Raw genomic sequence first — 21,872 nt, 5'->3', positions numbered from 1 at the left:
GTCTAATAAACTAAATGTTTTGTAAGGAGTGTTTATCTTTATTACTCTCATGTTTGACAGTGTAGGAAAGCTTGCAGACCCAGGTATAGAAAATGCGCATGAAATATCCGACATTTACTTGGCATGTACAAGTATGTAATTACAAATATCTCCTTAACCTAATTATATACAATTAATCCCCCACCCGAATCAGTGCAAAAACCTAACCTAAAGAGAAGCAGTCCAGGCTCCACCAAACAGAGACTCCATCTCGGGAAACATATAGAATATATCTGGCTGGCAAGCTGTGTGTGACGGCTCCCTTTAGTCACCAGTTACATGGCAAAATACTTAAAGTCACAGTCACAAATATGAAATTAACTCCACTGTGCACCGATCCCACTTCAGATGCACTGTACACTGACAATATCCTCATCAACACACAGCTGCTTCGCCGACACTCTCCACTCCCGGTGGTAATCCTGTCTGTGGTGAGACCTGCACTACTCTCCCAGCTGTTGCCTTCCAGGGCCTCTCGTCACCTCTGGTGGCGCGCTCTGGAAAACTGACGTCACATCAGGGAAAAATATCCATACAAATATACTCAATAACAATTCAGACCCATAATTTGAATACTTGTTTTATAATATACGAACATTAACAATCATAACCTCATAATAAAAAAAAAAACACCCAAATGAGGTTTTGTATATAAATATTGTACTATAATTCCCATTCTCTTATTCTTTAGGGTAAACCATCATAGTGAAATCTTGACAATTACCCAAAGTCTGTTCCCATAAGTGTGCAGAGTCTAAGGGTGCACTGACTTTCGATGCCCTATATATCGTCACTCCCAGGGTCTTAGAGGAGGGTGTTAAGTGTGAGGACAGGGAAGTGTCTGGACAGGGGAGTGAGGACAGGGGAGTGTCTGGACAGGGGAATGAGAGCAGGGAAGTGTCTGAGTCTGGACAGGGGAGTGAGGACAGGGGAGTGTTTGGGTTCGTGTGTCACCTCGAGGGTCTTAGTGGAGGGTAAGTGTGAGGACAGGGCACCGTCTGGGTTCATGTTGGCTGCTGGTGATGGGTGTGGGATGGATATTTTGACGAGCAATTTTCAGTCTGTCCTCTACCCATGTCTGGGGTGTGTTAATTATAGGTTCTCATTAAGATTTGAGAAGTAACTTTGTTCATTATTATTTGTTCATTTTGAAAGGTAGTAATTCATCTTTGTTTGGGTCAGCGTTATTCATCTGATGGCTGGTGTCTGGTGGTCAGGGCTTACCATCTAGCACCATCTGGCTTAAGTTATGATGCCACAGTTCAACCCTGTGCCAGTAGACAACACCACACACCTCAACTGCCACCACTTGGGCACCAGTATTTGATGTCTGTCTTGTTAATTTACTGTCAATATTACCTTCAGGTGTGAGTAACGAGGCCAGCCACGGGGGTTTTAATACCGTGAGGGTTGGCCGCAGTGAAGAACAGAACAAAAATACTCTCAGGAAACTCAGTTCCTCAAAACATTCCCTGCAGCAAACATGGCAGAGCTGATGGCCTTGTAAACAACATTCCATTGATCTGCCATTGCATATATGTAACTCCCTTAGAGGTGTACATTTTATTCTCTGTACACAAATATAAAACTAATCTAATTCACTTCGGTCATATCTTAACATATTTATAACTGTGACAAAAGTCTGCCCAGTTCTTCATCTCTTCTTCACTTTCCTCAGTTAGCTCAGCGAGGCTGCCCATAGACTGTTCTTTCTGATACAGGACATCAGGAAGGAAATTAATGGACATACTCTAACTGTGACGTAGATGCAGTGGTATAGTAGGTAACTTTTGTCCTTGGTTGTACAGGTACAGTACAGTGTACAGTAAACTGCCAAACACATCCCCAGGTACAAACAGCAGGTGAAGGAGAAGGAAGATTCCATCGCATTTATCCTTCATCTGTGTCACTTTGGTCTGGGAATATTATGGGAAGATCATTCCTGATGTATTGCCTTTGTCCACTGGCTAAGCAGGACTTTAATTTTGTCTCACCTGACATCCATGTAACAGTGGACAAGGAACAATTCATCCATTTATTGTCTCACCTGACATCCATGTAACACTGGACAAGGAACAATGCATCCATTTATTATCTCACCTGACATCCATGTAACACTGGACAAGGAACAATGCATCCATTTATTGTCTCACCTGACATCCATGTAACACTGAACAAGGAACAATGCATCCAGCTGAATCACAGTGTAATGCTGTCTCATTAACCCCCCTGCTGCACTAGGCCTTTCAGAAGGAATTTCCAGTTGCCTACACAATGTCTTCCAGGAGCTCACCTAATTGCAATGTATGATTTTTCCACATTTCCTTATTGAGGAAAGTGTGTGTTTATGCTTAAGTAGGGACCAAACATGAAGTGATGCAACCATTGCCTTGTGTGTGGTAGATGGTGGCTAGGTCCTGCCTGTCTGGGTTAAAATACGCTGTCTATCTATCTATCTATCTATCTATTGCCAGATGCCTTAATCCCGTAAGGGGTGGCCACAAACTAATCGCCTCCATTTCTCTCTGTCCCCCACCATTTCATTGCCCTGCTCCCAGCTCACACTCTCCTCTCTCATATACCTCTCCACTCCATCCTTCCATCTCATCCTCGGTCTCCCTGTCACGGGGTTTTTAAAATAAATGCAAAATTAAATGATAATTCTCAATGATACTGAAGAGCAGGGACAATGATTTGTCTTGCTAAATCAAGCAATGATTACTTTATGCCGGTCCGCTTCGCCGACTCTCTCAGAACGAGAATTTATAAACTTTCTCAACAGTACACAGCAGAGACTAATTACTCAATTGCTGTTTATTAGTACTGTTAGCTTCTGGAGAAAGTTACTTCACCCCTGACAATAAATCTCTAATACTATTAATAATATCAGGTTCTTGTTGATGCGTAACTCCTAGAAGGCATAACGGATTTTAAGCTTAATAACAAGACTGGCCTACGTACCAGTTATGAATGGTAAAACGTTTATGCAAGCTAGGAGCTATAAGGGAAATAAGCTTAATTGTGGAGAAATGAAACACGAGTTTACATTACATTAAGCTCAAGAAAAAGAACTGTTAAATTTATCGATTACAAAGAAATAAATTTAACGTTACATTTCAAATGAATTCAAAATAAAGAGATCGCACTCACTCACTCACTCAAAAGCTAAATTCTTAAACCTAGGAAAAGCACCTTAACTAAACTCTTAAGTCTAGGAAAACGAAAAGAAAATACTGGTCAATGTAGCATATCACCAAAGAAGGGTGGGAGCCTGGAGAACTGTAGTCTAGTGGAGTCTGGGTGCTAGCTGACCTCTCTCACTCTCACTTCTGGAGCATAGAACCTCACTCCATTGCGACAGACAAAAGACTGCATTCAAATACAGGCCAGCCAAGAGAAGGCATGGCCAACGGTCGAGGCAAGCAGGGGCGAACAATAAAGAAACAATAATATCGCTCAGTAGAGCACTTAATGACGTGCATTAGATCGGTCACTTTTGAAACAGTGACGAATGTTTTGAAAAGTATACCACCGAAATGGAGAGAGAAACGGTTAACTGAGCGATACACAGTGAGTTTTCCACTAATAGTTCGTGGTTTCTCACAAAAGGAAAATGTCGCGAATTTGATTCGTGACATTATGCACCTGCAAAATGAAATTTTTTCCTTATGGGAAAAAATTTGTGGATATATATATATATGTACACATCCTAACTCAGTCACACAAGATTCACACTGTGGTATGTGTGCTATCCTGCTACAGGAGAAAATCACTATCGCCAATGAGCGTAAAAACCTCATATTTACGTTAATAGAGGCAAGCTTGAGGGAAAAAAACTCCGTGACGACGGTGAAAATCCTGTATTTAGGTCAAACTGAGCGAAAGTTCACTACATTTACACTGACAACTAATTGTTGTGTGGCGTGGTGTATGTGATACACGGTGTAGGTGTGACAGTTGTAGTGTAACTGTACCTACGAGTAAAATGACACAGAAAATATTAATAATATGACGACGATGAAGGCAGAGGAGAAGAGGCGGCAGCGTGCGGCAGACGATCAGCTGGCCAGCACAGCAAAACTGCTACACCCATCGCTGTACCTGCAAAATCAATTAAGGTGGGGCATCAAAAGTGTCAATGAGACAAAAATTCTTATTACATTACAATTACTCTCTCTGTCTAGCAATCAGTACATGCTACAAAAGGTACACTCTAGCTGAAAAATACGAGTGACAGCCTAAGCTTCGTACATTCGAGGTCGCCATTAATTTATTAGGTAGATTATTAACCAGGAAACGTAGTCCCTGGACGCCGTTGTCTCGAGGACTTGTGTAGTTTACTGGTTAAACTTAACTCTACACTTACGATTAGTGTCGGCAAGTTGAGAATCCTTATGCAAACACGGGCTCGTGTGTCCGCAGACACAGCCTCGAACTGCACACGGGTCCTCAACCTCTGCCTTAAGCTAGTCCCTATATTAATATCGGGGAGCTGAAAATCCTTGTGCAAACTCGGGCTCGTGTGTCCGCAGACACAGCCTTGAGTCACCTCTGCGGGGTTCTCTCTTGAACTTCCCCTTTAACCTACAGTACTTATATTAATATCGGGGAGCTGAGAATCCTTGTGCAAACTCGGGCTCGTGTGTACGCAGACATAGCCTCGAGTTGCCTCTGCGGGGTTCTCTCTCGAACTTCCCCCTTAACCTACGGTACATAATATGTATGTACAGGCCCTGGACATACTGTGTCCTGTGGGGCCAATGGGCGAGACATCAGGTCTGCACCCACTTCACCACTACCCTGTCTCTCAACTGATTCAGGGATTACGGGTGTGGTTACAAACGGCACAGGAAGTACATGTCCCTGATTGGTGTTACATGGACACACATTGCAGGAACGCACAAAACTATCTATGTCTCGTCCAATCCCTGGCCAGGAAAAGTCAGCTCGGATACGACCCTGGGTCTTCCTTTTGCCCATGTGACCTCCTGAGGCTGAACAATGACCCCATTCTAACACTGCTTGGCGGTACTTGGCAGGAACGACAAACTGCAGTCGAACCTCGCCCTCAGGTGTTCGTGACTCACGGTAGAGCAGTCCTTGTTTGCGAAGGAACTTGGCTCGACTCCCCGTGAATACTTTATCACTCGACCCTTTTGTTTCTTTCGCACGGCAGCAAGTGTCGGGTCAGAATGTTGTTCTTGAACAACAATTTGGCTACACATCAGATCTTGCGGCGATTCAATGGTCACTGGGGTGACACAGTCTGGAGCCTCAGCCATGGCTCGTGTTACTGTAGCCGAAGTCTGGGTAGCGTCATCATCGGTGCAACTATCCTTGACACCGGGAATATTGCCTACGATAAGGTCAAATAAGGGTTCTGGTATGACAACTGCGAGTGTCGTACCAGTAGAAAATGGAGATGCCACCTGGATACATGCCTCAGGGAACAATCTCACTGATCCATCAATAAGATTAGCATGGATCTGTCGACCTGTGTACTGCTCAGGCCGAACTAGACTCTGCTTGACAGAGCAACCTGAGGACCTATTGTCTCTCAGGACCTTCACAGGAATGGCTCCCACAAACCCTGGCTGAACAAGGAAGGCACTGTCACCTGTGGGAGGGCCTGTGGAGGAAGCAGCTAGCCACTGATGAGACTGCTGAATAAATGATGCAGCATACATAGTGCCTTGTAAATTAGTTACTTGAGGGGTCGTACTCACTGCCTGTGGAGATGGTACATTGGCCATCTGTGGAGGGGTGTTCACTGTCGCTGTGGGACTAGTGAACTGTGGGGGAGTACCCGTACCGGTAGGGATGTGACCACCGTGCTGCTGCTGAGGAATGAAGGCTGTGTTTGCTTCCTGCCTTCTATTCACTTGAGCTGGTGGTGAAAAGGACGGTCTCGACAGTCGGTTGTGTGGCTGATACCGCTGCTGGTTAGGGTACCTGTTGTACCTCTTCCACTCAGGTTTCTGAGTGTTTTGCCCCTGGTCCTTCCACAGCGGTTTTGGACCTTGGCCATTATTCTGAGAATGCCCTTGTTGGTGGGGTTCAATCTGAGACGGTTTCCCAGATTTATCAGCTTTACTGTTCCAGGTATACTGCTTGCGAGTTTGATACCCGTATGCAGTGAAATATGCGTCAGCCTTTTCTACCATTTGGCTGGCATCTTTCACCTGGCAGATCTTAAGCTGTGCTATGAGCTCAGCAGGCCACGACCTCTCTAGCTGTGTATGCAGCATAAGGTCAATTATCCCCTCATGCGTGGAAGGAGTTTCATCTTTCTCCATCCACTCATTTAAGTAAGCAGTGAGACGGTCGAGGAACTGAACAGCTGTCTCCTTGTCTTGGAGACGAGCTCGCATGAACTGAACTTTGGCGTCATCTACTGTGAGACCATACGCCTTAATGAGTGCAGCTTTCATCATCTCATACGTGAGATTGTCTCCACGAATTCTGTGGAGAATGTCGAGGGCAGGGCCGTCAAATAAACTTAGAAATTGGAGCCGCTTAGCTGCCTCATCCAGTTGATACATGTCTGCCATGTCCTCAAAACGAGCTATGTATGGCTCGATTCGCTCGCCTTCCTTGTATGAAGGAAGCTTGATGCGTGGGGTCGCCAGGACATGTGTAGGAAGAGCGCTAGTGGAGCTTGGGTTGGCTGCAGCAGATGTGCCTGAAGCCGAGGAATCTCGCTTGAGCTTCAAAACCTCAAGCACATGTTTTTCTCGTGCCTCACGGTCGGCACGTTCATATTCACTTTGTTCTCGCTCATATTTCGCACTCCTTTTCGCGTTCCTCACGCTGTTCTCGCTCGTATTCGCACTGAATCTTACGCTCTTCACGGGCATCGTTCTCGCGCTGCTGCTCCTGATGATGCCGTGAGAGTATGTACTCTTTAATTTCAGTTGGGTCTGTAAGACCCATAACTTTGGCTTCCTGTAAAAATACGGTGGTAGCCATATCACTAATTTACTAAACAAGCCGAAACTGAGTACTGACTGCTGCTTCACAAACGAATGCTAATAACACAAGTAAAGAATACAAACACAAGCTAGTGGTGACCAGTCTTATCTACTTAACTGGCAAAGAATAAAGCAAAAATGCAAATGACTGGGAAGACTCAATAATTAACGCAATGGGTATGGCGACTTCCCAGGAGCGAATAAAATCGTCTGGCGTTACCAAGAATAAAGTACTAAATAGAGTTAAGTACTCTATGGATTAATAAAGCAGAAATTCACTTGCTAAACTAACAGTAAACACCTGTAAGCTTGTGCCTATAAACTTTAATGATAAATACCTAAATATGAACGAGTGAGTATTATCTCGTGAATAGCTTTAGAGCTAGGAGTTAATATCCTGGAATGAGGTCGCCAATTGTCACGGGGTTTTTAAATTAAAAGCAATTATTAAATGATAATTCTTAATGATACTGAAGAGCAGGGACAATGATTTGTCTTGCTAAATCAAGCAATGATTACTTTATGCCGGTCCGCTTCGCCGACTCTCTCAGAACGAGAATTTATAAACTTTCTCAACAGTACACAGCAGAGACTAATTACTCAATTGCTGTTTATTAGTACTATTAGCCTTTGGAGAAAGTTACTTCACCCCTGACAATAAATATCTAATACTATTTATAACATCAGGTTCTTGCTGATGCGTAACTCCTAGAAGGCACAACGGATTTTAAGCTTAATACAACAAGACTGGCCTAAGTACAGTTATGAATGGCAAAACGTTTATGCAAGCTAGGAGCTATAAGGGAAATAAGCTTAATTGTGGAGAAATGAAACACAAGTTTACATTACATTAAGCTCAAGAAAAAGAACTGTTAAATATATTGATTACAAAGAAATAAATTTAATGTTACATTTCAAATGAATTCAAAATAAAGAGATCGCACTCACTCACTCACTCAAAAGCTAAGTTCTTAAACCTAGGAAAAGCACCTTAACACGCCCCGTCCCGTCGACGTATGGGTACGTTGCAACGATTTGCATTTGCCAGTCCCGGCGAACGTCATGCAATTGCAATTTGCATAATTTCGACAATTTTCAAATTTCGCGCTTGAGTTGCGGTACGTACCCTCGCATGACCTTCCCCTACCTGCCACCAGGCGGGGACACTCGGCAACCCCGCGCGACCCGCGCTAGCCCACCACTCGTCCACTCACCTGGTAGCCACGGTCCTGCTCAGACATGGCTAAGAGAAGTCTCTCAGACAGCGAAATTCAAGTCGCCCTGGACACCTTTACCGGCGACAGTGATTCCCCACTGGACGACGAGGATATGGACAAGGATTATGTGCAGCCAGAGGAGGAAGAAACCACCAGCAGTGATGAGGAAGTTCCGTCTCCCAGGAAGCGGCAGTACGTGACTTACCGTGCTGCTAGAGAGGGGCAGGAGGCAAAAAAGGCACGTGCTATATCCTATCCCTATCCCCAGCGTGATTTGGAACCAGAATTCGAGGACGAGGACGAGGACGGAGCCGTGGGACGTGCTGCCACGTGGTATGGACGGGAGGTGATTACACATCGTGGCCCAGAGCGCACACCACGTCGTATGAGCAGGTATGGGCCTAGCATTCTGTTTGGGGAGTTAGGAAGTCAAGTGGAGGGAGTGGGGAGTGAAAGGGAAAGTCCAGGGAGGATTAGGGAAAGTGAGAGTGACGTGAGTGAGTCATTGCTTTCCCTAGGTAGTGTGAGGCGGCGTAGTGGATCACGTGGGCCAGTGCGGGTGCGTTCCTTATCATGTGGGGTTGTGAGGGAGGGGGAAGGTGGGGAGGAACCACTCCAAAGCATGTCTTATGCTCCCCAATATCCCCTAACACGTGGTCGAGCTAGGTTGCGTGAGAGAGCAAGTGGTGTTGTAATGGAGGGGGAAGGTGGGGAGGAACCACTCCCCAGCACGTCTTATGCTCCCCAATATCCCCTAACACGTGGTCGAGCTAGGGTGCGTGAGAAAGCACGTGGTGTTGTAATGGAGGGGGAAGGTGGGGAGGAACCACTCCCCAGCACGTCTTCTGCTCCCCAATATTCCCCTATTTCATCCCCACAGCCCCTAATGTTCCTCAAGGCCGTAAGGGTAAGGGAAAGGGAAAGGGTAAAGGCAGAGGGAAGAGGAGTGACAGTGGGGAAGCCCTCCGCACTCCTTCTCCCCCACCTCCCCAACCAGGATCTCCTCCCCACCCAAACGAAGGCGGTGATGGGGCTGATGGGGACGAGGGATTTGTGTCGTGGGATTGGGAGGATGGGAGTGATTTTTCTCCCCTCATTCACTCCTTCACTGAGCAGGGGCGATCTGGCTGCATTGCACCAGGAATTCACCGTAATTCCACCAGGTTGGATTTTTGCACCTGTTTTTCAGTGAGGCATTTGTTGATCAGATTGTATACCAAACAAACCTGTTTGCAAGCGCCCAGCGCCTAGAGAGTGAAAGATTGGGAAAAAGGAGTAGGCATTCTATGATCTATGATTACCCTGTCTCCCTTCCAGAAATGTTCTTAATTTTTGCCCTGGTCCTTTTGATGGGTATTATAAGAAAGAATAGAATTCCTGCTTACTGGACTAGGGACCGTTATGTTTACCCCAATATTTGGTCAAGTGATGAGCCGTAATCGGTTTCAACAAATTCTAAGTTGCCTCCATTTCTATGATGCTCATGACCCTGCAAATGCAAACAACACTGATAAAATGAGGCGAATTCGGTTGGTCTTTGATCACCTCAGGCAAACCTTTCGTTCCTCATTCTATCCCTATAGAGACCTCGTCATAGACGAGAGTCTCGTGTTGTGGAGAGGCAATATTTCATTCAGACAGTATATACCCAGCAAAAGGCACCGTTTTGGGTTCAAGATCTTTGTTATGTGTGACTGTAGGACTGGATACGTGCAAGACATAGTCTTGTACACCGGTGCACAGACAGACATAATAGAAGATCGAAGTATTGGACTGTCGGGAGCAGTGGTAAAGACGATGATAGAAGACTACCTTCATCGTGGTCACGTTCTCTACCTCGACAATTGGTACACTAGCCCTCTTCTCGCTCGTTATCTTCACACACATGAAACGGGAGTCTGTGGAACCGTAAAGGTGAACCGGCGTCACATGGCCAAGGTAGGGCGGAAACTTGCAAGGAGTGAGGTTGTCTTCTTCAAAGCCAACAACATCCTTGCAACAATGTGGAACCACAACAGAGAAGAAAGCCTCTTGTCCACGGTTCACCGCCCCTTGATGCACCGTACTGATTCAGTAGATTACCGTAGCGAGAGCAGGCGTCGTGTTTGGAAACCTGAGTGTGTTATGGATTACAATATAAACATGCGCCTCGTGGACCAGTCAGACTCCATGATATCGACGGTAGAGTGTGCCAGGACCACGATGAAGTGGTATAGAAAACTGTTCTTTCACTTGCTGGGGGAGGCGGTGGCTGAATCGGTAGAGAGGCGGCTTGCAGTCCTAATGGACCCAGGATCGAATCCCGGCTGGGGCAGGGAACAGTTTAAGGATTTGAATTTCCTAAAAAGCGGACTTTCCTGATCTACCAGATGACCCGCCGACATGTCATAAAAATACCCCCACTAATACCAGTACACCAGTCCTGTATGAGACAGCCCTAGCATGTATTCAATATGGACGGTGGGTGTTAGCGCCGAAGTGGTGACATGTGGTGGTGTAGGAGGACTACTGGGCCTTGGGATAGGCAACTGCCCCCAAGAAATAGGCCCTGAGCCTTTGCCCAGAGTCGGACACATAAAAAAAAAAAAAAAAAAAATATCACTGCTCTGAATTGCCACCACCTTCACGCCATGACCACAGGAGTTCAGGAAACATTTGAAGGGTTTGTGAGGGAGCTCACAAGAGAAATCTTTGCAAAGTATGCTGTTGAAAGGCCCCAACATCGCACCCGCACTGCTCATATTGCCCAAACTCCCCAGAGAATATCCGGCCGCCATTTCCCCACTCCTATCCCTCCCCAGCCAAACAGACCTAGGCCCCAACGCAGGTGTCACGTGTGCAGTAATTCCCAGGTGAGACTCACGACACAGAGGAAGGACACCCGCTATGAGTGCGTGCAGTGTGACGTGGGTCTCTGTATTCACCCATGTTTTAGTGAATATCACACGTTGATGCAATTTTAGTATGGTGTGAATGCGAAAGGACGCTGAAATTATGAGGTAAATGCGACAGACAGACGCTCAGTGAAATTATCAGTCATGTGGATCTCCAAATATTAGTATAAAGTGCCTACGGGTAGAACATAAGTGAAAACATTGTATGTAAGTATATAAATCTGCCCTAAGTTGAAACTTACATAGCGAGGGTTTTATGATGCGATATTCTGTCGCTCAGTGCAATAAATACGGCCCGTAATTATATAATTATTATTATGGGAAATTCTTACGGGTATAAGTTCAAATTATTGTATGTGATGATATATATTCTAAGTCAAATATTCATAGCGTGTGTATAGAGATGCGATTTCCTGACGCTCAGTTGAATGACTAAGGCACGTATTAGTCAAAATAAAAGTCAGCAAGTGATAAAGTGAATAATTAGTATATAAGTGTGTGAGTGAATGAGTTTATAAGTGTGTGAGTATTATGTTTGTCGAAACATTCCTTGCGAGGGTATTTTCAGGCGATATTCTCACGCTCACTTGAATAAATAATGGCAGTAAGTATGTACAGTGCATTATAGGGGTGTAAACGTGTGTAATGTAAGTGGGAAATTATAAGTGGAGTGAATAAATAAAATAGTTGATGAAACACGAGTGTGTGAGATCGTGGTTGCTACGTGAATATGCGCTAGCATATCGCTAAATGCCCTCGTAATGAATGAAAATAATTGAAAACCTTTACAGTGGTGGAGGAAAAGTTCTATGTAAAGGGGAAAATAATTGGAAAGTGATAAAACAATTTGGTATGTTGAAATACGAGTCATAGCGAGTGCGCTTACTAAGCTGATGTGCGCTATACTTATGCTGCATGTCATCATATTGAATGAAAACATCTGAAAACACTTACAAACAGTTGTAATTGGTAAAATGTCATTGAAACAGAAGTATACAAGTAGAAAAAATGATAGGTTGACTCATACCAGACACTTAGCATATAGCATGTTACGACTCGGACCAAACTCGCTATGCTCGCGCGATGGTACAATGCTTATTTTTCATATATATATATATATATATATATATATATATATATATATATATATATATATATATATATATATATGTGTGTGTGTGTGTGTGTGTGTGTGTGTGTGTGTCTGAAATCCATTATATTGTTACTGTTATTGTTTATTAGTTCAAATTCAATAAATATAGAGGTGTTGTGTGTTGTTTCTCCCATTATTCCTTACCATAGAAAATGTAAACGCATATCCAGCCCATTAGAGAACACCATACCTGCGGGGGAGAACCGCACCTGTACGGACCACTTATAGACCGCGGGAACCACTCTCTTTGTGATTTTCCTTCGTTTCTCGACCTAAGCGGAAGTTTTAGCAAAAAAAAAAAAAAAAAATTCCAAAAAGGCTCGGGACTGGGGGATGTCATAGGTGCAGAAAATCTCGGGACGTGACGGGTTAACTAAATTCTTAAGTCTAAGAAAACGAAAAGAAAATACTGGTCAGTGTAGCATATCACCAAAGAAGAGTGGGAGCCTGGAGAACTGTAGTCTAGTGGAGTCTGGGTGCTAGCTGACCTCTCACTCTCACTTCTGGAGCATAGAACCTCACTCCATTGCGACAGACAAAAGACTGCATTCAAATACAGGCCAGCCGAGAGAAGGCATGGCCAACGGTCGAGGCAAGCAGGGGCGAACAATAAAGAAACAATAATATCGCTCAGTAGAGCACTTAATGACGTGCATTAGATCGGTCACTTTTGAAACAGTGACGAATGTTTTGAAAAGTATACCACCGAAATGGAGAGAGAAACGGTTAACTGAACGATACACAGTGAGTTTTCCACTAATAGTTCGTGGTTTCTCACAAAAGGAAAATGTCGCGAATTTGATTCGTGACATTATGCCCCTGCAAAATGAAATTTTTTCCTTATGAGAAAAAATTTTTGTATATATATATATATATATATATATATATATATATATATATATATATATATATATATATATATGTACACATCCTAATTGAGTCACACAAGATTCACACTGTGGTGTGTGCTATCCTGCTACAGGAGAAAATCACTATCACCAATGAGCGTAAAAACCTCATATTTACGTTAATAGAGGCAAGCTTGAGGGAAAAAACTCCGTGACGACGGTGAAAATCCTGTATTTAGGTCAAACTGAGCAAAAGTTCACTACATTTACACTGACAACTAATTGTTGTGTGGCGTGGTGTATGTGATACACGGTGTAGGTGTGACAGTTGTAGTGTAACTGTACCTACGTGTAAAATGACACAGAAAATATTAATACTATGGCGACGACGAAGGCAGAGGAGAAGACGCGGCAGCGTGCGGCAGACGATCAGCTGGCCAGCACAGCAAAACTGCTACGCCCATCCCTGTACCTGCAAAATCAATTAAGGTGGAGCATCAAAAGTGTCAATGAGACAAAAATTCTTATTACATTATTCTTATTACATTTCCTTATTGGGGAAAGTGTGTGTTTATGCTTAAGTAGGGACCAAACATGAGGTGATGCAACCATTGCCTTGTGTGTGGTAGATGGTGGCTAGGTCCTGACTGTCTGGGATAAGATACGCTATCTATCTATCTATCTATCTATCTCTTGCCAGACGCCTTAATCCCGTAAGGGGTGGCCACAAACTAATCACCTCCATTTCCCTCTGTCCCCCACCATTTCATTGCCCTGCTCCCAGCTCACACCCTCCTCTCTCATATACCTCTCCACCCCATCCTTCCATTTCATCCTCGGTCTCCCCCTCCCTTTCCCACTCTCCACGTCACTCACATACACTCTCCTCGTTAGTCTCTCGCTCTCCATCCTCTCCACATGGCCAAACCACCTCACTGTGTTCCTCCTAACGTTTCCTATCATATCCACATCCACACCACAACGCTCCTTCACTTCCCCATTTGTCAGTCTGTCTCTCCACGTGACTCCAGACTCCACAGGCTCCTCTCAAATAACTCATTTCCACTGCTCTCACTCTTGACTTGTGTCCTTCCAACAACGTTCAAGCTTCACTTCCATACGTTAGAGTTGGTATCACATTACTGTCATGTAGTAACTTTTTCACTTCCATGCTCACTTCCCTGTTTCTTATTATTGCGTTCAAGGAACCAGCAACCTTTCTTCCTTGTTGTACCCTTTCAAGCACTTCACCCTCCAAACTTCCATCCTTACTCATCACACTACCCAGGTACTTAAACGTACTCACATTTTCCATTCCTTCACCATCCAGCCTCACTGTACACTCACTGCCTTCACCTCTCTCAAAGAGTATACGCAGTTCAATTAAATGTTTTTGCTCTGATACACGAAAATATTTATGAACGTTAGTGGAGGGGCCCATATACTGGCAATTCCAATGTGCTATATATATGTGGAGAGTGATTAGAGTGTATGAATGACTGGATGAATGAATGAATGAATGAGTGAATGGATGAATGAATGAATGGATGAGTGGATGAATGAGTGGATGGATGAGTGGATGGATGAGTGGATGAATGAGTGGATGGGTGAGTGGATGAGTGAGTGGATGAATGAGTGGATGAATGGAAGAATAAATGAAAGCTTTGTTTACATGTGTGACAATGTGAGGCCAATTGTGTGAGACTGTAATATGTGTAATTTAACAGATATTCTCCCCGACCAATATTTCTCCCCGACAAGGCATGTTTTCACCCCCGTTTGTTTGTCAGTGTGTTTGTCTGTTACCAGGATTACTCAAAAACTAAACGAGAGATTTAGACCAAACTTGGTGGGTAGACAGCCCATGTCCCAGGGAACAACTGATTAATTTTTGGCACCGATCCGGATCATATTACAGATTCTGGATCTGTATTTTGCGAATCCCTAATCAGTGACAAGAAAATCCTAACCCATTATGAAGAGTGGTTTGGAAATTGCTTTTGTCGGAGAGATGTGCTCCACTGAGTGCCCCTCCAGTTGGTGATAAAGTAACAGGCTACTTGAGTACCCACTGACGCTACGTGAATTTTGGAAGGAGCAACATGGAACTTCACTGTTACTTGCGTTACTCTCTCTCTCTCACACACACACACACACACACACACACACACACACACACACACACCACAACCCCAGAACAGTCAGTTGAGGTCACATAAATGAAATATAATGCGTTACCATCCTGAAGGGGTTAACGATAAGGACACCAAGCAAGCCTCACTATAGATAAGACGTCAGTAAGAAGCACATCACTTCCTTAGATAAGAGATAAGATCAACATATGTGGTGCTAGTCACGAAGAAGTGCATTAGGACTATACTCTCTTCACTCTGACTAGGAGTAACATTGGCATCCCTCCATCTTGAATACTAAGCTCTGAGATTAACATTTATGTGATGCTAGTCACGAAGAAGTGCATTAAAAGGACTATAACTGGCGTACCTCTATCTTGAATTATAAGCTCTGAGATTAACATATATGATGCTAGTCACGAAGAAGTGCATTAAAAGGACTATAACTGGCATCTCTCCATCTTGAATTGTAAGCTCTGAGATGAACATATATATGATGCTAGTCACGAAGAAGTGCATTAGGACTACGTTCATTTTAATTAGGCATAAAACTGGCATCCCTCCATCTTGAATTCTAAGCTCTGTTGGTGCTAGTCACGAAGAAGTGGCTCAGGAGGGACGTTTAGCTATAGTATTACCTTATTGTGTCTTTGAGCTACCTTTGATATCATTAGTAACCCACTGAGTCTTAGAACTCCCTTATACTGCTTTACTCTTGCCATTACCACACGATTTTACTTACCTCGTGATAGCCTTCAGCAGGTGAAGGGATGGATACAGACTTTACTGAAGCCTTGAGTGAGAGAGGCCGTTAGTAAAGTGCAATTAGCCTCGGAGATGGAGTACAATAAAGAGAGCGAGACATGTAATAAAATGGATGGAAAGGTGTGTTAATTTTGACATGCAGGTGAACAAGAAGGTGTAATAAGCATAATAAATTGCTAACGAAAAGGTGTTGAACCCTACCCTATGGACTCACAGTACGTACTTGAAGCAGGTACAGTACGTAGGTCGACTCAAGGACCGTACGTGTTACCTGAGTCTAATTATCCTGTTACAAAGTGAACAGTACGTTATTCAGCCCCCCCTCTCTCTCTCTCTCTCTCAAGAAGATGAACAGAGGAAGGAAAAACTAAAAGAAAAAAAACACTGAGAACTCTAGCCCTCTCTCTCTCTCTCTCTCTCTCTCTCTCACACACACACACACACACACACACACAATGAACAGACTCGCCATAGAGCCTCCAAGACAGGGTACATTGTGGGTTGAAATGAGGTCAAAGATAAACAAAGTCGACCCCGTATGACCTTGACCTTTGACCCCTTAACCTTGCTGACCTAATCACTTCATCGTCCCTTCATACTGCATCACTGACACAAGTTTGGTCGAAATCGAAAACCATTTACTACGCTGGGTGGTAACAATATAACCAAATTATGGCGCCTGGTGGTTTAGTGGGTAATTAAGGCGCTCCAATTGGATTGAGCCTGTGAAGGTTTATATCCAAGGGTAGGTTGGGGTTTATTGCTCACGTAATGCCACTCAGGGATGAGTGAGGCTGGTCACTCTCATCTTAAATGTCAGGACCAACTTGCCTAGCCCCGGGCTCCTACGCTCCTAATGGGACAACGTAGGACTGGATGATGGTGTTTATTATTATTATTATTATTATGATTATTATTGTTATTGTTGTTGTTATTATTATAATTATTATTATTATTATTTTTATTCTTATTTTTATTCTTATTTTTATTATCATTATTATTATTAATATTATTATCACGGGGTTTTTAAAATAAATGCCAATATTATTTAATTGATAATAATGTTCAATAATATTGCAGAGCAGGGACAATGATTGTCTTACTAAATCAAGCAACGATTACTTTACGCTGGCTTGCTTCGCACGATTCTCTAAGAACGAGAATTTATAAACTTTCTCAACAGTACACAGCAGAGACTAATTACTCAATTGCTGTTTATTAGTACTGTTAGCCTTTGGAGAAAGTTACTTCACCCCTGACAATAAATAACTAATACTAATAATAGTATCAGGTTCTTGCTGATGCTTAACTCCTAGGAGGCACAACGGATTTTATGCTTAATACAACAAGACTGGCCTAAGTACCAGTTATGAATGGCAAACGTTTATGCAAGCTAGGAGCTATAAAATAAGCTTAATTGCAGAGAAATGAAACAAGAGTTTACATTACATTAAGCTCAAGAAAAAGAACTGTTAAATTTATTGATTACAAAATAAATTTAACGTTACATTTCAAAATCAAATTAATGAGATCGCACTCATTCACTCACTCAAGAGCTAAATTCTTACGCCTAGGAAAAACACCTTAACTAAACTCTTAAGTCTAGGAAAACGAAAAGAAATACTGGTCAATGAATGCGGTGTATCACCAACGAAGGGTGGGAGTCTGGAGAACTGTAGTCTAGTGGAGTCTGGGTGCTAGCTGACCTCTCTCTACTCTCACTTCTGGAGCACAGTACCTCTCTCCGTCACAAGAGACACTGGACTCATAAACTCGTGGGGAAAAGGGAGTGCTAGGTCGCATTTTTTTAACGGTCGAGTGAGCGAAACGAGCCCAAAACAAATCACTCAGTGGAAGCGCTAATGTCTCACACAAAGACGATCACGTATGACAATGAAAAATTGATTTGACAAGGCTTCCGTCTGAATGAGCGGTTACTGAACGATAAACTGGGATTCCACTTGGGTTCGTGGTTTCCCACAAAAGCCAATGTCACTAGCCAACTCGTGACATTACGCCCCATAAAAATCAAATCTTTCTTTCCTCAGAAAGAAAGATTTCAATATACATACGTATAAATCCTAACTCAGTCACACAAGATTCACACTGTGGTGTGTGTGCTATCCTGCTACAGGAGAAAGTCGCAGTCACCAGTGAGCGAAAAAACCTCGTATTTACGTTAATAGAAACAAGCTTGAGGGAAAAACTCCATGACGATGGTGAAAATCCTGTACTCAGGTCAAACTGAGTGAAAAGTCGCTACATTTACACTGACAACTAATTGTTGTGTAGCGTGGTGTATGTAATACACGGTGTAGGTGTGACAGTTGTAATGTAACTGTACCTACGTGTAAAATGACACAGTAAATATTAATAATATGGCAACGACGAAGGCAGAGGAGAAGAGGCGGCAGCGTGCGGCAGACGATCAGCTGGCCCGCACAGCAAAACTGCTACGCCCATTGCTGTACCTGCAAAATCAATTGAGGTGGAGCACCAAAAATGTCAATGAGACAAAATTTTTATTATGTTACAATTACTCTCTCTGCCTAGTAGTCAGTACATGCTACGAAAAGTATGCTCTAGCTGAAAAATACGAGTGACAGCCTAAGCTTCGTACATTCGAGGTCGCCATTAATTACAGCACACGATTAGTGTCGACAAGTTGAGAATCCCTATGCAAACTCAGGCTTACGTAGCCTTGAACTGCACACGGGTCCTCAACCTGTGCCTTAACCTAGTGCCTATATTAATATTGGGAAGCTGAGAATCCTTGTGCAAACTCGGGCTTCCGTAGCCTCAAGTCGCCTCTGCGGAGTTCTCTCTCGAACTTCCCCTTTAACCTACAGTACTTATATTAATACCAGGGAGCTAAGAATCCTTGTGCAAACTTGGGCTTCCGTAGCCTCGAGTCGCCTCTGCGGAGTTCTCTCTCGAACTTCCCCCTTAACCTTCAGTACTTATATTAATATCGGGGAGCTGAAAATCCTAGTGCAAACTCGAGCTTCCATAGCCTCATGTCGCCTCTGCGGAGTTCCTCTCGAACTTCCCCCTTAATCTACGGTACATAATATGTATGTACAGGCCCTGGACATAATGTGTCCTGTGGGGCCAATGGGCGAGACGTCAGGTCTGCACCCACTTCACCACTACCCTGTCTCTCAACTGTCTCAGAGATTACGGGTGTGGTTATGAACGGCACAGGAAGGACATGTCCCTGATTAGTGGTGTTACTCTGACACTCACTACAGAAATGGACAAAACTATCTATGTCTCGTCCCATCCCTGGCCAGAAAAAGTCAGCTCGGATACGGCCCTGGGTCTTCCTTTTGCCCATGTGACCTCCTGAGTCTGAACAATGACCCCATTGTAACACTGCTAGGCGGTACCTGGCGGGAATGACAAACTGCAGTCAAACCTCGCCCACGGGTGTTCGTGACTCACGGTAGAGCCGTCCTTGTTTCCGAAGGAACTTGGCTCATCCTCCCCGTGAATACTTATTCACTCGACCCTTTTGTTTGTTCCACACAGCAGCAAGTGTCGGGTCAGAATGTTGTTCTTGTACAACAAGTTGACTACACATCAGATCTTGCGGCGATTCAATGATCACTGGGGTGACACAGTCTGGAGCCTCAGCCATGGCTCGTGTTACCGCAGCCGAAGTCTGAGTAGCGTCGTGTTCGGTGCAACTATCCGTAACACCGAAAATATTGCCAATTATAAGGTCAAATAAGGGTTCTGGCATGACAACTGCAAGTGTCGTACCAGTATAAAATGGAGATGCCACCTGGATACATGCCTCAGGGAACAATCTCACTGATCCATCAATAAGATTTGCATGGATCTGTCGACCTGTATACTGCTCAGGCCGAACTAGACTCTGCTTGACAGAGCAACCTGAGGAACCATTATCTCTCAGGACCTTCACAGGAATGCCTCCCACAAACCCTGGCTGAACAAGGAAGGTACTGTCACCTGTGGGAGGGCCTGTGGAGGAAGCAGCTAGCCACTCATGAGGCTGCTCAATTGATGCGGCGAACAGTGTGCCTTGTGACTTAGAAACTTGAGGGGTCGTACTCACCACCCGAGGAGATGGAGCATTGACCATCTGTGGAGGGGGGTTCACTGTCACTGTGGGACTAGTGAACTGTGGGGGAGTATCCATACTGGTAGGGACGTGACCACCGTGCTGCTGCTGAGGAATGAAGGCTGCGTTTGCTTCTTGCCTCTTTTGAGCTGGTGGTGAAAAAATTTGTCCCGACGGTCGGTTGCATGGCTGATACTGCTGCTGGTTAGGGTACTTGTTGTATCTCTTCCACTCAGGTTTCTGAGTGTTTTGCATTCTGAGAATGGCCTTGTTGCTGGGGTTCAGTCTGAGACGGCTTCCCAGATTTGGCAGTATCTTTTTTGCTGTTCCAGGTGTTTTGCTTACGAGTTTGATACCCATATGCAGTAAAATACGCGTCAGCCTTTTCTGCCATTTGGCTGGCATCTTTCACCTGGCAGATCTTAAGCTATGCTATGAGCTCAGCAGGCCACGACCTCTCTAGCTGTGTACGCAGCATAAGGTCAATTATCCCCTCATGCGTGGAAGGAGTTTCATCTTTCTCCATCCACTCATTTAAGTAAGCAGTGAGACGATCAAGGAACTGAACAGCTGTCTCCTTGTCTTGGAGAAGAGCTCGCATGAACTGAACTTTGGCGTCGTCTATTGTGAGACCATACGCCTTAATGAGTGCAGCTTTCATCATCTCATACGTGAGATTGTCTCCACGAATTCGATGGAGAATATCGAGGGCAGGGCCCTCAATTAAACTAAGAAATTGGATCCGCTTAGCTGCCTCATCCAGTTTTTACATGTCTGCCACGTCCTCAGAACGAGCTATGTATGGCTCGATTCGCTCGCCTTCCTTGTATGAAGGAAGCTTGATGCGTGGGGTCACCAGGACATGTGCAGGGAGAACGCTCGTGGAGCTTTGACCAACTGCACCAGATGTATTTGAAGCCAAGGAATCTCGCTTGAGCCTCAAAACTTCAAGCTCATGTTTTTCTCGCGCCTCACGTTCGGCACGCTCATATTCACGTTGTTCCCGCTCATATTCGCGCTCCTTTTCGCGTTCCTCACGCTGTTCTCGCTCGTATTCGCACTGAATCTTACGCTCTTCACGGGCATCATTCTCGCGCTGCTGGTCCATATTATGCCGTGAGAGTATGTACTCTTTAATTTCAGTTGGGTCTGTAAGACCCATCTCTTTGGCTTCCTGTAAAAATACAGTGGTAGCCATGACGCCAATTTACTAAGCAAGCCGAAACTGAGTACTGACTGCTGCTTCGCAAACGAATGCTAATAAACACAAGTAAAAAATTCAGACACAAGCTAGTGGTGACCAGTCTTATCTAGTTAACTGGCAAAAATAAAGCAAAAATGCAAATGACTGGGAAGACTCATTAATTAATGCAATGGGTACGGCGACTTCCCAGGAGCAAATAAAATTGTCTGGCGTTACCAAGAATAAAGTACTAAATAGAGTTAAGTACTCTATGGATTAATAAAGCAAAAATTCACTTCCTAAATTAACGGTAAACACCAGTAAACTTGTGCCTATAAATTTTAATGATAAATACCTAAATATGAACGAGTGCGTATTATCTCGCGAATAGCTTTAGAGCTAGGAGTTAATATCCTGGAATGAGGTCGCCAATTGTCACGGGGTTTTTAAAATAAATGCTAATATTATTTAACTGATAATAATGTTCAATAATATTGCAGAGCTATATTGCTAAATCAAGCAACGATTACTTTACGCTGGCTTGCTTCGCACGATTCTCTAAGAACGAGAATTTATAAACTTT

General features: G+C 44.0%; 1 protein-coding gene across 1 annotated transcript in view; it reads left to right on the top strand.

Annotated features, from left to right (window-relative positions):
• The first annotated feature begins 350 nt into the window (after positions 1 to 350).
• Positions 351 to 21,872, top strand: part of LOC145406041 (uncharacterized) — a 92,999-nt gene continuing 71,477 nt past the window's right edge. The window contains exons 1-3 of the mRNA XM_080277228.1: positions 351 to 470; positions 784 to 1,013; positions 1,889 to 1,953. Coding sequence (XP_080133354.1) covers positions 351 to 470; positions 784 to 1,013; positions 1,889 to 1,953 — 415 coding nt within the window. The remainder of the gene's footprint in view (positions 471 to 783; positions 1,014 to 1,888; positions 1,954 to 21,872) is intronic.

This window comes from Coenobita brevimanus, chromosome 69 (genome assembly GCF_032717465.1).
Source record: "Coenobita brevimanus isolate Jiangsu-jjx chromosome 69, ASM3271746v2, whole genome shotgun sequence".
NCBI classification, from domain to species: Eukaryota; Metazoa; Arthropoda; class Malacostraca; order Decapoda; family Coenobitidae; genus Coenobita; species Coenobita brevimanus.
Note: the sequence above shows the minus strand (reverse complement) of the source record. Positions and strands in the feature narration are given on the sequence as shown.